Below are 13,612 nucleotides of genomic sequence, written 5' to 3' on the forward strand. Positions count from 1 at the left end.
TGGCACCAGTAAACATCTATTAAATTTAAACCCTTTGCTGTATTATTTTAGGATATTAAACATAGAAGAGAAATATAGGCCTCAAGGAATACACTTGTAAAAACTGGAGACAGCACACTGATAGGTAGTGAATGAAATGATTTGATTGTAAAGTAGACCTAACTGCTGGTTTACACTAAGCAAAAATTGTCGTTGACCAGTTTGGGTGGTGTGTCTTGACGATAATAGTGGATTTAGAGGGCAGCAGATGAATCAAAATATTAGAGATCAGGAGAATTAGTAAGGAAAAGCAGTGAAGTCAGGCGAACCAGTATTTAAGAATTCCTGAGATAAGCCAGTTTATAGCTGAGGAGGAGCAATAATAGGGGTAGAAGAAGAAATGGAGTTGAATAAGTACTGCTCACCCATCTTAAGTGCGACATGGAGATTTTATTTATAGTATCATAATTGTTAGGCAATCACAGGAGCCACACGTTTGAGGGAATATGTACAAGCCAGAGCAGAGCAAGGAAAGTCCTTAAGGAGACTATTTCAGTAATCTAGTAATGAGATACAGAAGCAGAAGATTGGGTCTATAAGGTTTTCGATTAGAGATAAACTTAGAAAGAACAACGAGGAGAACTTTGATTATATATATATATAGGTTGCACCTTGTCCTGGGCACTTAATAGTCCCTAAAGAGTAAACGTAGACGACTGCTGTTATTTGGAACATGTGTTTTTTGCTTATAGATTAATAGTGTGTTTTTTTACCCCAGTTTGTTAACAGACATAGAGAACATGTTAAACCCATGTTTCTTTGCGCCCATGTGACATTGTGAACTAAGTGGAAAAGATGTCTGTGCTAAAGGCACCCATGGAGTAAAACATATCCACAAATACTGTGTTTAGGGAAAAGGCTAGAAATAGAAACTGAGAGTAGGAAATATTGCACCTGAGGAGCTGTTACTGTACTGTGTTCCTTCTCCTTCTGTTCCTGACATACCCTTTGTTACACCTTTTTCCTTTCCTGAATTCTTTGTTATTTCTTTATTCTTTTCCACTTTCATTCTTTTTCTTTCATATCTTTGACTCAGGCCTGCCTGGGTTTTTTATTGGCATGTGTGGACATTGCTTAGTTCTGACCCATTCCATTAGAGAGTTTTCTGGTCCTATAAGGTAAGGTTAAGAAGCATTATCCATAATTTTATTATTATAAAATATAACATACCTACAGAAAAATGCATAAATCGTCATTGTATATCTTAACATGTTGTTATAAAATAAACATTCATGTAATCACCACCTCCATCAAGAAATAAAATACTGCTATCACCCCAGAAGCTTCTAAAAGTCTTTGTATACCCTTTCCCAGTCACACCATATGTTTTAATTGGCACCATTTATTGCTGCAGTTGTCCTCGTCCTAACCCTTTTGATGCCTTTTCCAAACATGTGACTTACCCCAACCCCTAAGTGTACATTGATTAAGTAGGAAGCTGCCTTTAAATGAGAATGGTAATTTACCACAGTTTTTGCCTGTCAGTCCTTTAACTCTCCTCTCCTGCCTCAAAGCCTATATACATCAGATAATAACACACATACCCCACCTACTTAAAAATCCACCTAACAGATGGATACCCAGCTCCCCTTCAGAAGAAAGTACTGTCATAATCAGGGTAAAGGTGTCTGATGCCAGACCTGTGTTCCACCCCTCACTGCCATCTGCAATAAACACTACCTTTTAGGACTCTTAATTTTATAGCAAAAGTGTACATAACCATTCACACTTTTTTGGAAAGTAAATAATGTATGAATTGATGAAAGTAAAGTTACTAAATACATGAAGTATTATTTTGCTCTATTTTGTGGCTATGATGTTTCGAACTATTTTATACAAAAGATTGTTTTTGTTTTGAAAGCATCTAAGATTCTAAATAGCCACTTTAAGGTCTGTAGGGGTAGAGATAATTGATTAAAAGTTTTGCAAATAATATATTAGCTTGTGCTTGGAAGAAGCTTTAAATCATGTAGAAGAACCTAAAATGATACTGAATATACTGTTATATCTGATATAACCTTCAAAATTCAAAGTAGACATTTTTCTTTGTCATTATTTTAATATTTATTTTTGAGTAGGTAATACAGTCATATGATCAAATTAAACAATATAATAATGTATTCAATGAAAAGTGTTTCTTTCCCCAACCCCTGAATTTGTTCTATTGGTGATCAAAACCTTTTATAAAAGATACAATGTGAATTTGGGGCAAAGATGAACTGATAGACAAAGAAAAGCGGAATGGAATAGAGAAGTAGACCTACACAAATATGGGTATTTGATTTAGGACACAGTAGCAACATAGAGTTTTGGAGTAAGGATGGTCATTTCTACAAATGGTGCAGGTACTATTGGATATCAGTTTGGAAAATATGAAGACCGTCTCTTAACCGCACATAGTATAAAAGATAAGGTACAGATGGTTTGTAAGCCTAAATATGAAAGACAAAAATGTAAACTTTTAGAAAGAAGACTTATTTTTATAGAGTAGACCAGAAACAAGATTAATCCCATATCCTTAAAAACTTTCCTGTCTGCCCCACCCTGTTTTCCCCTAGGAAATTTCAGAAACAATGAAATCAGTTATTTCTACTGATAATTTGATTAAACCATGAAATACTGTCTGTTTGAATAATTTAGAATAAATTCAACCTATCTTCCTTCCCCTTTATATCAAATTAGATTATATACATTTAATTATATAAAAGGTCCATATGCCCCTTTTCAATTTTACTTTTTTAGTATTTATTAACATCATTTTTATAAAACCAACATTTCCTTTAAAACAATATTGCATAAAACAGAAGTTTCAATGTACTACCAAGCAAGAATTCATGCACGTGTTAAAAAGTTAAGATATCTTATGTCTATATTCTTTCAGGGCAATTAAAGCATTTCAGGAGGTGCTTTATGTTGATCCCAGCTTTTGTCGAGCCAAGGAAATTCATTTACGACTTGGGCTTATGTTCAAAGTGAACACAGACTATGAGTCTAGTTTAAAGGTAGGTTGTTGGGTTTTTTCAAGATACAATGTTTAATTTTGTGGGTTTTTTTGTTTTTGTTTTTCTTAAATATTAGAGCATTGAGAAATGTTGGAATTTATATTGGCACTTTAAAAGAAAATTTGAAAATTCAGGTGACAGAACTGTTTATCAACTGTGAAGTAGAGTTTCAAGGTACAAAGTAGTTATGCTAAGACTTCCATGGTAACATTATACAATTACACTTTAAAAAAAATAGTTTTAACTAAGATCTGTCATCAGGAAAGGGTGAAGGTTTCAGTCTGTTTGGATATGTAAATAACTCCTCTAGAAATGATTTGCCACTGTAGAGTTCAGAACCAGCTGAATGGTTCTGAATGGATGTTTTTCTGTGACCCAATCATTGACCCACCCTGTTTCCATGGGTCTCAGTACTTCTACCAGCAGAAGCACATCTTATATTTAAATTAGAAAAAAGAGTGTTCTCTGCAAGGCATTTGGACTGTTGGTTTGTGAGCATAAACATTGTGGGAAAAGATATGTTGTTGATTAACTTTGTATGAATGGAAATGTGATATTTCTCCAGTTTTTAATTTTTCATTGAGTTTTTTATGCTATCTGAACCATCAATTTAGGTCTTGCTGGGCTTTTTCTGAAAATAGTGCTTTCCTGCCCAACAGAGGAATTATGTTTTGAAAGGAGTAGCAGTTTTAGGAAAAAGTTTAAGTTTTTGTGAATTTATGTTTATTGTTTATAATGGTTGTTGTATTCTGAATCTCCATTGCAGACTATCTTGATTCTAAAGGAGGGGTGGTTGGGGAGATAAAGAATGACATTCAAGTAGATTTTAATTTGAGCTCACTAATAAGGAACTACTGAAGGTTAAAAATAAAAAAAAAAACTGTACTCAAGAGTGTCTAATTGTTCTAGATTTTTTAAGTAGAAAACTATGCAAGTACTGCTTCTACCTTACATGAGTTAAAAGAACAATACTGATGATGTTAAAGAGAGAGGGAGATACAACCAAAAACACTAAAAACAGTAGATTGCGAAGAATTTAGATCACACAGTGGTTGAAGGTAAGTGCAGTTGAGGAATAAGTTCCAGGGTAAGTGCAGGGTGCAGGTAGTGTGGAGAATGAGGGATGCCTGGAAGTTACCACTTTTCCTCAAGCTTAGAGTAGTAGCATTTCTGACACCATACTGTGGGATGTCAGCGGATATGAACTGGAAAATAAATTTATAAAGCTGCCTCACATTTTTTTGCAGTTTCTATTAGCTATCAAAGACTCTTAAAATGTCTTATAATACAGAATAAACATTTAAGCATTTCACATGCTTATTATGTTGCAGAAGTGTTTTTGGTAGCAGTTTGGTAAATGTTGCTTAGGAAATACATTTGAAGGGAAAAGCAATCAGATGTGTCCCAAATTATAGAATGTGACTATGCGTGTATCAGTACAGTGATACCTTAAGTAATTCTAAAGATGCAAAATTCCATTTAAATGAAAGTGGCGATATTTAAAATCTCCTTTAATCAAGGGAAACAGTGTTTCATGGCCGACTGAAAGTGTTCTACTTAACTTAAGCTTGGTGGGAACATTCCTGCATACCACTTTTATTTGTTCAGGTAGAAAGTCTAAAAAGTCAAGTCATGGTGATCTTAGCAAAATTGCCTTGAGTGAGGGCAGCCTTCTTTTGGGGGGACTTTTACCTTTAACGAGTCCATGATATTTCTCGTCCCTAGAGTGTGAGGGTTTCATTTGATTTTTATCTCATCCTGACGTTTGCTTTTTCAGCCCTCTCTCTAGTATTCCTTATCTATTTTAAGAAGAATTTGGGCATGAACATTTTTAGTCAAAGAGGAGGAGGTATTTTAGTTTATTACTAAAGTGCTTAGCATTCAGAATGAGTGAAGGTAGGAATAGAAGGAATGATATCCCCCTTTAGGTGGTTTTCCATTTTTCTAATACTTCACCTTCATCTGGATAAATGTGGAACCTCTGATGGCTTTTCCACAACATTAAACTGTTTTCTAGCACAGTGTGTTGGTATAGATGCTTTTTAGGCTGTAACCTCAGGGACTCCAACTCAAATTGGTTAAAATAATAAAAAATATGCTCCTATGTGAAGTCTAGCCTTCAGGATTGGTTGATTCAGCTGATCTAAGGTTTCATCAAGGATTCATTTTCTTCTCAGTTCTGTATTGGCTTTTTCTAAAGGCTGGTTGCTCTGTTTAGTGTAATGCTGGCATATAAGTGCATAGTAAATGATGATGATCATTTCATGTAGGAGAAAGATCCTGGTTGCCTGTTGATCTCTTCAAAAATACTTCACCTTGCATCTTATTGGCCAGAAATAGGCCACGTGGCCATTCCTAATTGATTTCTTATCAAAGGAGATGTGGTTGCCCTTAGACTAGTTATGCCCAGTCTTTGAGAATTGTTCAAATCTGTAAGTAGTTGTTATCCAGTGGAGGGATAGGGTGGGTAAAAAGGATATTTTGGTATGGGGAGTGGTGTGAACAATCTGTCCGTTACAGATCAGATCTTCTCTATCCCATTTCCTTTCCCTCTGCCCAAGTGTGTATAATACTTTTTGGATGGTAAACTATTTAAATAAAATACAGCGTATTTTCATAATAGATTCCTTTTTTTCCCACCCACACATGAAATGAATTGTAGGGCCTCCTGTTGTGTTTCTGTCACTGGTGATAACTTTCTCTCAAAATGTGCCTCTGAAATTCTGTGTTGGTGCTATGTAAACAGCTCTCAGAGCAAACCAACTTGGTTTTCAAAACTTTGACCCTGCCGCATATCTTCGTGACCTTGAGTAAGATTTCTGACTCTTGATTTTCTCTGTGTCTGAAGAACTAGAATAATTATAGCCACCCACATGATTGATATAAAGATGAATATATGTGTGTGTTTGTTTTTATATGTTTGTAGTTTTATATCACTAGTTTTGGGGGAACAGGTGGTGTTTGGTTGCATGGAAAAGTTCTTTAGTGGTGATTTCTGTGATTTTGGTGCACCCATCACCTGAGCAGTGTATACTGTACCCAATGTGTAGTCTTTTATCCCGCACCCCCTTGCCTCTCTTCCCCCTGAGTCCCCACAGTCCATTATCTCATTCTTACACCTTTGCATCCTCATAGTTTAGCTCCCACTTCTAAGTGAGAACATGTGATGTTTGGTTTTCCATTCCTGAGTTACTTCACTTAGAATAATGGTCTCCAACTCCATTCAGGTTGCTACAAATGCCATTCCTTCCTTCCTTTTTGGCTAAGTAGTATTCCATAATGTATATACCACATTTTCTTTATCCACTCATTGGTTGATGGGTATTTAGGCTGGTTCCATATTTTTGCAATTGCAAATTGTGCTGCTATAAACATGCGTGTGCAAGTGTCTTCTTTATATAATGACTTCTTTTCCTCTGGATAGATATCCAGTAGTGGGATTGCTGGGTCAAATGGTAGTTCTGCTTTTAGTTCTTTAAGGAACCGCCACACTGTTTTCCATAGTGGCTGTACTAGTTTACATTCCCACCAGCAGTGTAAAAGTGTTCCCTTTTCACCACATCCATGCCAACATCTGTTATTTTTTGATTTTTAAATCATGGCCATTCTTGCAGGAGTAAGGTGGTATCGCATTGTGGTTTTGATTTGCATTTCCCTGATCATTAGGGCTGTTGAGCATTTTTTCCCTATGTTTGTTGGCCATTTGTATATCTTCTTTTGAGAATTTTCAATTCATGTCCTTTGCCCACTTTTTGATGGGATTATTTGTTTTTTTTTCTTGCTGATTTGTTTGAGTTCCTTGTAGATTCTGGATATTAGTCCTTTGTTGGATGCCTAGTTTGCGAACATTTTCTCCCACTCTATTGGTTATCTGATTACTCTGCTGATTATTTCTTTTGCTGTGCAGAAGCTCTTTAGTTTAATTAGGTCCCATCTACTTATCTTTGTTTTTGTTGCATTTGCTTTTGGATTCTTGGTCATGAACTCTTTGCCTAATGTCTAGAAGAGTTTTTCTGATGTTATCTTCTAGAATTTATATCTTACAAATAAATAGTTTCAGCCCTTCTTTAGTCTCAGTTATCTATCATGTAAAACAACCATAATTGGGGGCCAGCATAGATACTGTTGGAGAAATAAATGTTCCTGTCTTAGAACTTAATCCTTGTATTTTTGTCCCTCTGCCCATCCTCAGAAATGTGAAGCTAATGCTCAGCAAACTTTATAATCATATGGTGTTATTTTTACATTAAATTGACCAATAAAGAATGTATGTGTTTAGTGAGCAGTGGCGATACCAATTCTTAATTCGTGAACTAGTTTAATATTATCTGAACCAGAGTCCATTTCAGGGTGACAGGTATTTTGTTGTTTTTCTTCTCTGCTTCAGCTAATATCCCCTAAGGTGGGTTTGGTTGCCTAGTTAATGCCATACAATTAATTCAGGATTTTTTTTTTTTTTTTTTTGAGACGGAGTCTCACTCTGTTGCCCAGACTGGAATACTGTGGTGTGATCTCGGCTCACTGCAACCTCCGCCTCCCAGTTTCAAACAATTCTCCTGTCTCAGCCTCCCGAGTAGCTGGGACTACCGGCATGTGCCACCACACCTGGCTAATTTTTGTATTTTTAGTAGAGATGGGGTTTCACCATATTGGTCAGGCTGGTCTCGAACTTCTGACCTCAGGTGATCCACCTGCCTCAGCCTCCCAAAGTGCTGGAATTACAGGTGCAAGCCACCATGCCCAGCCTAATTCAGGACTTTTATTTCATTATCCTTTAATGATATTAATGACAGTTACTTATTTTCAGTATATATTTGAAGCAGTGTGCTACCATTACTTTAACAAAAGGATATTACTGTTGACAGATAGTTTTATATAATGCCCCTAATTTTCACATCCTGGCAGACAATTTATTTCCTTCATGTGAAGAATAAGATACAATGACATCCTTATTCTTCAGTCAGTTAATGCCTGTGCATCTATTTAGTGAAGCTTATATAGGAATTTTCCCTAATGTTTACATATTTAAATATTGCTAAAATATGTCAACTTAGAACTCTTTTGGGATTTTAAAGGTAGGTAACTAAAAAGGGTGCCTTTTTTATGGAAACCTGTAGATCATTGGCTGAGATGCCAATTTAAGTCCCCCTTTATAATTTGGTATTTGAATATGATAAGTGCTGATTGAAGGGGTTAATGTGAAAGGGATAGGAAGATGAGAATTATGGAGACAGTAAATGTTTCAAAGGAAATGGATTGAACTCAAATGAGACTTGTGTGTTAGCTTGCCATTTTACTGGGTGTTGGTGTTTCTTGAATGGGTAGATAAATAAAATGGAAGAGGCTATAAAATGAGAAAATGCCTACTTATAGAACAGGCTGGAAAATTTGAAGAAAAGAAAAAAAGCTGGTTTTATTCATCATCACTTAACAGAATTTTTTTCTATACAAACTGACACTGCAGTTGTTTTTTCCAGATGGCTCAGTTCACCAATTCATTCAGTATGCTTGCCATCTTATTATACTCGACATGAAACTTCTGAGTGAAGTAGCAGCTCCACTGTCTTTGTACCATACTCTTCTTTAGGAACTACTTCATTACGAGGTGTCTCATTTGATCTTCTACCCTGTATAAACTCAGGAATTTTATTGTAATATTTTTGATGCCAAGATATTTAGGCAGAAGGAATACATGAAGACATGATCATGTATGTGTACCTCCTTTTAGAAACCACTTTTGAAATCTGAAATGCCTCCTGTCTTTTATTATTTTATTCATGTAGAATGCACAGATCATTTGTTTCATATAATTAAAATATTGTGGGCCGGGCGCAGTGGCTCACGCCTGTAATCCCAGCACTTTGGGAGGCCAAGCGGGTGGGTCCCCTGAGGTCAGGAGTTCGTGAACAGCCTGGCCAATATGGAGAAATCCCGTCTCTACTAAAAAAAAAAAAAAAATTAAGCTGGGCATGGTGGCGCGCCTGTAGTCCCAGCTACTCCGGAGGCTGAGACAGGAGAACTGCTTGAACCTGGGAGGTGGAGATTGCAGTGAGCTGAGATCGCACCATTGCACTCCAGCCTGGGCAATAATAGCGAAACTCCGTCTCAAAAAAAAAAAAAAAAAAAGATACTGTGAACTTTCTGTATTTTAGAAATAACTTGCTGAGTTTGAATGCTAGCTATTAAATTAATTTTATCCATGCCTTATGTTTCTAGAATATTTGTAATGTTTCTTTATTGACATTTTAATAGTATATTTTTGTTAGTTCAGTAGTCTGAAGATAATGAAAGTTTAGGGCTGGGCACCATGGCTCATGCCTGTAAACCCAGCACCCAGCACTTTCGGAGGCTGAGGCGGGTGGATCACCTGAGGTCAGAAGTTTGAGAGCATCTTGGGCAACATAGTGAGAGAGACACACACACACACACACACACACACACACGTTTGTTAGTTCAGTAGTCTGAAGATAATGAAAGTTTAGGGCTGGGCTCAGTAGCTTATGCCTGTAATCCCAGCACTTTGGGAAGCTGAGGCAGGTGGACCACCTGAAGTTAGAAGTTCTAGAGCAACCTGGGCAACATAGTGAGACACACATACACACATGCAACATAGTGTGAAACACACACACACACACACACACACACCCGCCCGTCTCTTAAAGAAAAAGTTATTATTTCTCCATACTTGCTCTGCCCTATTTCCTTTATGATGCTCAATAGCTCTCACGTCTTTCAACTGGCATTTTGAAAATTTTAATCTTGAGTGGTTTGATTTGAGAGAAAGAATGGAGGAAGGCATCTCACTCATATGACTCAGTTTTCTTAGGGGATTAGAAAAGTCCTATCCCCTTGCCACCCCCAACAGCTTGGAATAATTGGTGGTAGTTATAAAACTATAAGATTTGGTGTTTATCCTGAGATTTGGCTTAGAACATGGGACCGGGAAAGGAAAGAAATTCTTCAAGAAAGGATCTACAGAGTATTGGCATATCATGGAAGCTGCATTTGTAGAATCTTCATAGGAATTGGTTGGGATGTAAAAATGGTGAGGCCTAATCGTTGTTTTTTGGTACTTTTTTTTTTTTTTTTTTTTGAGACGGAGTTTCACTCTTGTTGCCCAGGCTAGAGCGCAATGGCGTGATCTCGGCTCACTGCAACCTCTGCCTCCCAGGTTCAGGTGATTCTCCTGTCTCAGCCTCCCGAGTAGCTGGGATTACAGGTGCATGCCACCACGCCCGGCTAATTTTTGTATTTTTAGTAGAGATGGGGTTTCATCGTATGGTCAGGCTGCTCTCAAACTCCTGATCTCAGGCGATCCGCCTGCCTTGGCCTCCCAAAGTGCTGGTTGGTCCCTCAAAGTGCTGGGATTACAGGCGTGAGCCACCACGCCCGGCCTGTACTTTTTATTTAATGGATTTCCTCCTGGAGTAACAGCAACACCACACAGCAACAGCAAACTAAGTTTGGGACCAGACCCACAAATTAACGTCATTTTTCATTGCTACCATGTTTAACATTTAAAATGCTTCACTGAGGCAGTTCTTAATACATACTATTTTTGGATAAACCACCAGGCAGATACCAAAAAATATTAGCACACTATTCTGGTCATCTTAAGAAAAGAAGAACATTCTTTTTTAGTATTAGTTACACTGTGTATTTCTTCCTTTGGTATAACTGTTGGTTCTTTATACATAAAATTCGTATAGTCAGATTTTGCTTGGCTTTTTATGGTTAGCAGTAGATTGGATTATGATTGAGGAAACTAAACTGCAAGCCAGTTTATTTTCTTTGATTTAAATCTTCCTTTTCCTTTCAGTCATTGACAGTAGAACTCAGTTTCACCTGAGTGTAACATCACTGTTCCTTTTGGCAGAGGATGGTCATTGCTGTTTATTTTGTTTTCTACTTTTTCTCACTTGTAGAAAATAATCATCCTTTCCCTGTTCTTTTCTCTTTGTACTACTCGTCAGCTTGTACTTTACCAATTTCCTGGATAATAGTTTCTGATATGAGGCAACCTCCTAATTAATTTATCTGGCCACTTAATAATGCTTTCTCTGTTTCACTCTGCCTGCCCAACTTTGGTTTTCTGTTTGATATTATTTCTGCCCTGAGTTCTATAACGTGCCTTCAAGTGTGAATTAGTAAAAGTGGCCGAAATACTTCAATACCTGCAAAATGCATGTTTGAAAAGTACATGGCTGCTCATATATGTGCAGTAACACCATTCTTTCTCTTTGAAACTGAGGAGTTAGGGTGATTCTAGGTTCCCTGTGTTACAGTTTCTCTCTTCTAGTATATTTAACTACAGAAGTCATTTCTAAAGTGATTTCTGGTGCTAACTTACAACAACTTAAGGGCGTTATAGATATTTGGTCTTTAAAGGCAGCTTTATAAAGCAGTCACTGTATTGTCACATTTAGAAAAAGGTTGTTTGGCCGGGCGCAGTGGCTCACACCTGTAATCCCAGCACTTTGGGAGGCTGAGGCGGGTGGATTGCCTGAGGTCAGGAGTTTGAGACTTGCTTGGCCAACATGATGAAACCCCATCCCTACTAAAAATACAAAAAATAAGCCGGCATGCTGGCAGGTGTCTGTAATCCCAGCTACTCGGGAGGCTGAGGCAGGAGAATCGCTTGACCTGGGAGGCGGAGGTTGAAGTGAGCAGAGATCAAGCCATTGCCCTCAGCCTGGGCAACAAGAGCGAAACCCCATCTAATAAATAAATACATACATACATACATACATACAAAATTTAGTCGAGGGTGCTGGTGTGTGCCAGTAATCCCAGCTACTCCAGAGGCGGAGGCCCAAGAATCGCTTGAGCTGGGGAGGTGGAGGTTGCAGTGAGCCGAGATTGCACCACTGCACTCCAGCCTGGGTGACAGAGTGAGATTGTCTCAAAAAAAAAAAAAAAAAGTTATGTTTTAAAAGGATATTCTACAGTGCAGATTTTTGCAGTATCCCCTTTTATAAAACATCACGTTCACCTTGTATTAGTTATTTGTGTACATATCAGTCTCAAATATGAATACAAATTGCTCACTAGATAGAAATACCTTGGAAATTAAGTTGGCTCATATTCTGATCATTTTGTGTACATAGGTTAGATGCAAACTAGGACCAGTTTTTAAAAATTTCTAGTCAGTTGCATACCTATACTTTTGTAAAGTATGATAGAAATGAAGAGTTGGAAGACTAGGTAGGATACAGCTACAGGAAGAAAGATGAGCAAGAGCTGTAAGATAAATGGTTGCTCATAGGATGGATGGGGGCAAGGTAATGAATGTATCCTAGAGATCTTAAAGAGATTTATTAACTGACTTGATGTGGGAAGAGATTCCCCATTTACGGGCTCAGACCACTTTACTATGTTAAATAAAGTAGGGGATAAAGAAAGTAGCAGCCGGTTTTGGGTTTAGGAGGTGAAAAGGCTCTGAATGGCGATAAGTCATTTGGGAGTAAATTGATATGGAGGTACCTGAGGGATATCAGATATTCATGCACACAGATATAAGTCTGGAGCCAAGAAGAAGAGCTAGAACTAAGATTTTGAACATCTTCAGTATACAGTGCGTTTTGTCCCCCACCCCCACCCCACCTTTTTTTTTTTTTTTTTGTTAAAGAAATTTTTAGAAAAGACCAGCTGGTAAACTTCAAAAAAGAAGCCTCTTTTTTGAGCGAAGATTGTCAGGATTTGTTAGCTATTAGCAAGTCATTGGTATGCAGTATATTCCCTCCTGGAAACAGTTGTAATAACCTTGTATTACAAAGAGTATCAGAACTGAGTTTTGAGGGCTTTGGGAGAACCTCAGTCAGATCATCTTGACCAGGAACATGGCTCACAAGCCCTACCAAAACTTAGCCGTTTTCAGTTCTGTATCTTATTTTAGAGACCACATTTTTAAAGTAAGTACCATGACATTGTAGGGCATTTCCCTATTCTTACCCATAGACTATTCATTTTAGGAATCAAGTTTGTTGGTTTTAATTTATACTTTTATTTTATTTTTTAATATTAATTTTATTTTTTTGAGACAAAATCTCACTCTGTCGCCCATGCTGGAGTGCAGTGGTGCGATCTTGGGTCACTGCAACCTTCGCTTCCTGGGTTCAAGTGATTCTCATGCCTCAGCCACCTGAGGCATGTGCCACCATACCCTGCTAATTTTTGTATTTTTAGAGGAGACTGGGTTTTGCCATGTTGGCCTGGCTTGTCTCAAACTTTTGGCCTCAAGTGATCTGCCCGCCTTGGCCTCCCGAAGTGCTGAGATTATAGGCGTGAGCCACCATGCCCCACCCTAAATTCATAATTTTAGAAATGTGGCAGTCTGTAACAATGAATAAGAAAAAAATGATTTATCTTTGACATGCAACAGTACCTGGCACACCTTTCCTTTTCTCACTTAAATGGTCATTATAACCGTGTTTTATAAGGCTCTGTAAAAATAACTTCAGTGGTTTCCTCAGCCTGAAGTAACTCTTTTCTTACTTTGCTCATCTGTATCTTTTTGGATTCTGTTATGGAATTGTCTTTCCTGTGTATTCTCAGAGCAGGTTAAAATTTTA

At 37.5% G+C, this 13,612-nt stretch overlaps 1 protein-coding gene across 19 annotated transcripts in view; it reads left to right on the forward strand.

Moving 5' to 3' along the window:
• KDM6A (lysine demethylase 6A) overlaps positions 1 to 13,612 on the forward strand; it is a 235,507-nt gene that overhangs the window by 143,803 nt on the left and 78,092 nt on the right. For all 19 annotated transcript variants that reach the window (XM_004064043.4, XM_004064042.4, XM_019019413.3 and 16 more), the window contains one exon: positions 2,921 to 3,041. In XM_004064043.4, the coding sequence (XP_004064091.1) occupies positions 2,921 to 3,041 (121 nt within the window). The remainder of the gene's footprint in view (positions 1 to 2,920; positions 3,042 to 13,612) is intronic.

Source organism: Gorilla gorilla, chromosome X (assembly GCF_029281585.2).
Source record: "Gorilla gorilla gorilla isolate KB3781 chromosome X, NHGRI_mGorGor1-v2.1_pri, whole genome shotgun sequence".
NCBI classification, from domain to species: domain Eukaryota; kingdom Metazoa; phylum Chordata; class Mammalia; order Primates; family Hominidae; genus Gorilla; species Gorilla gorilla.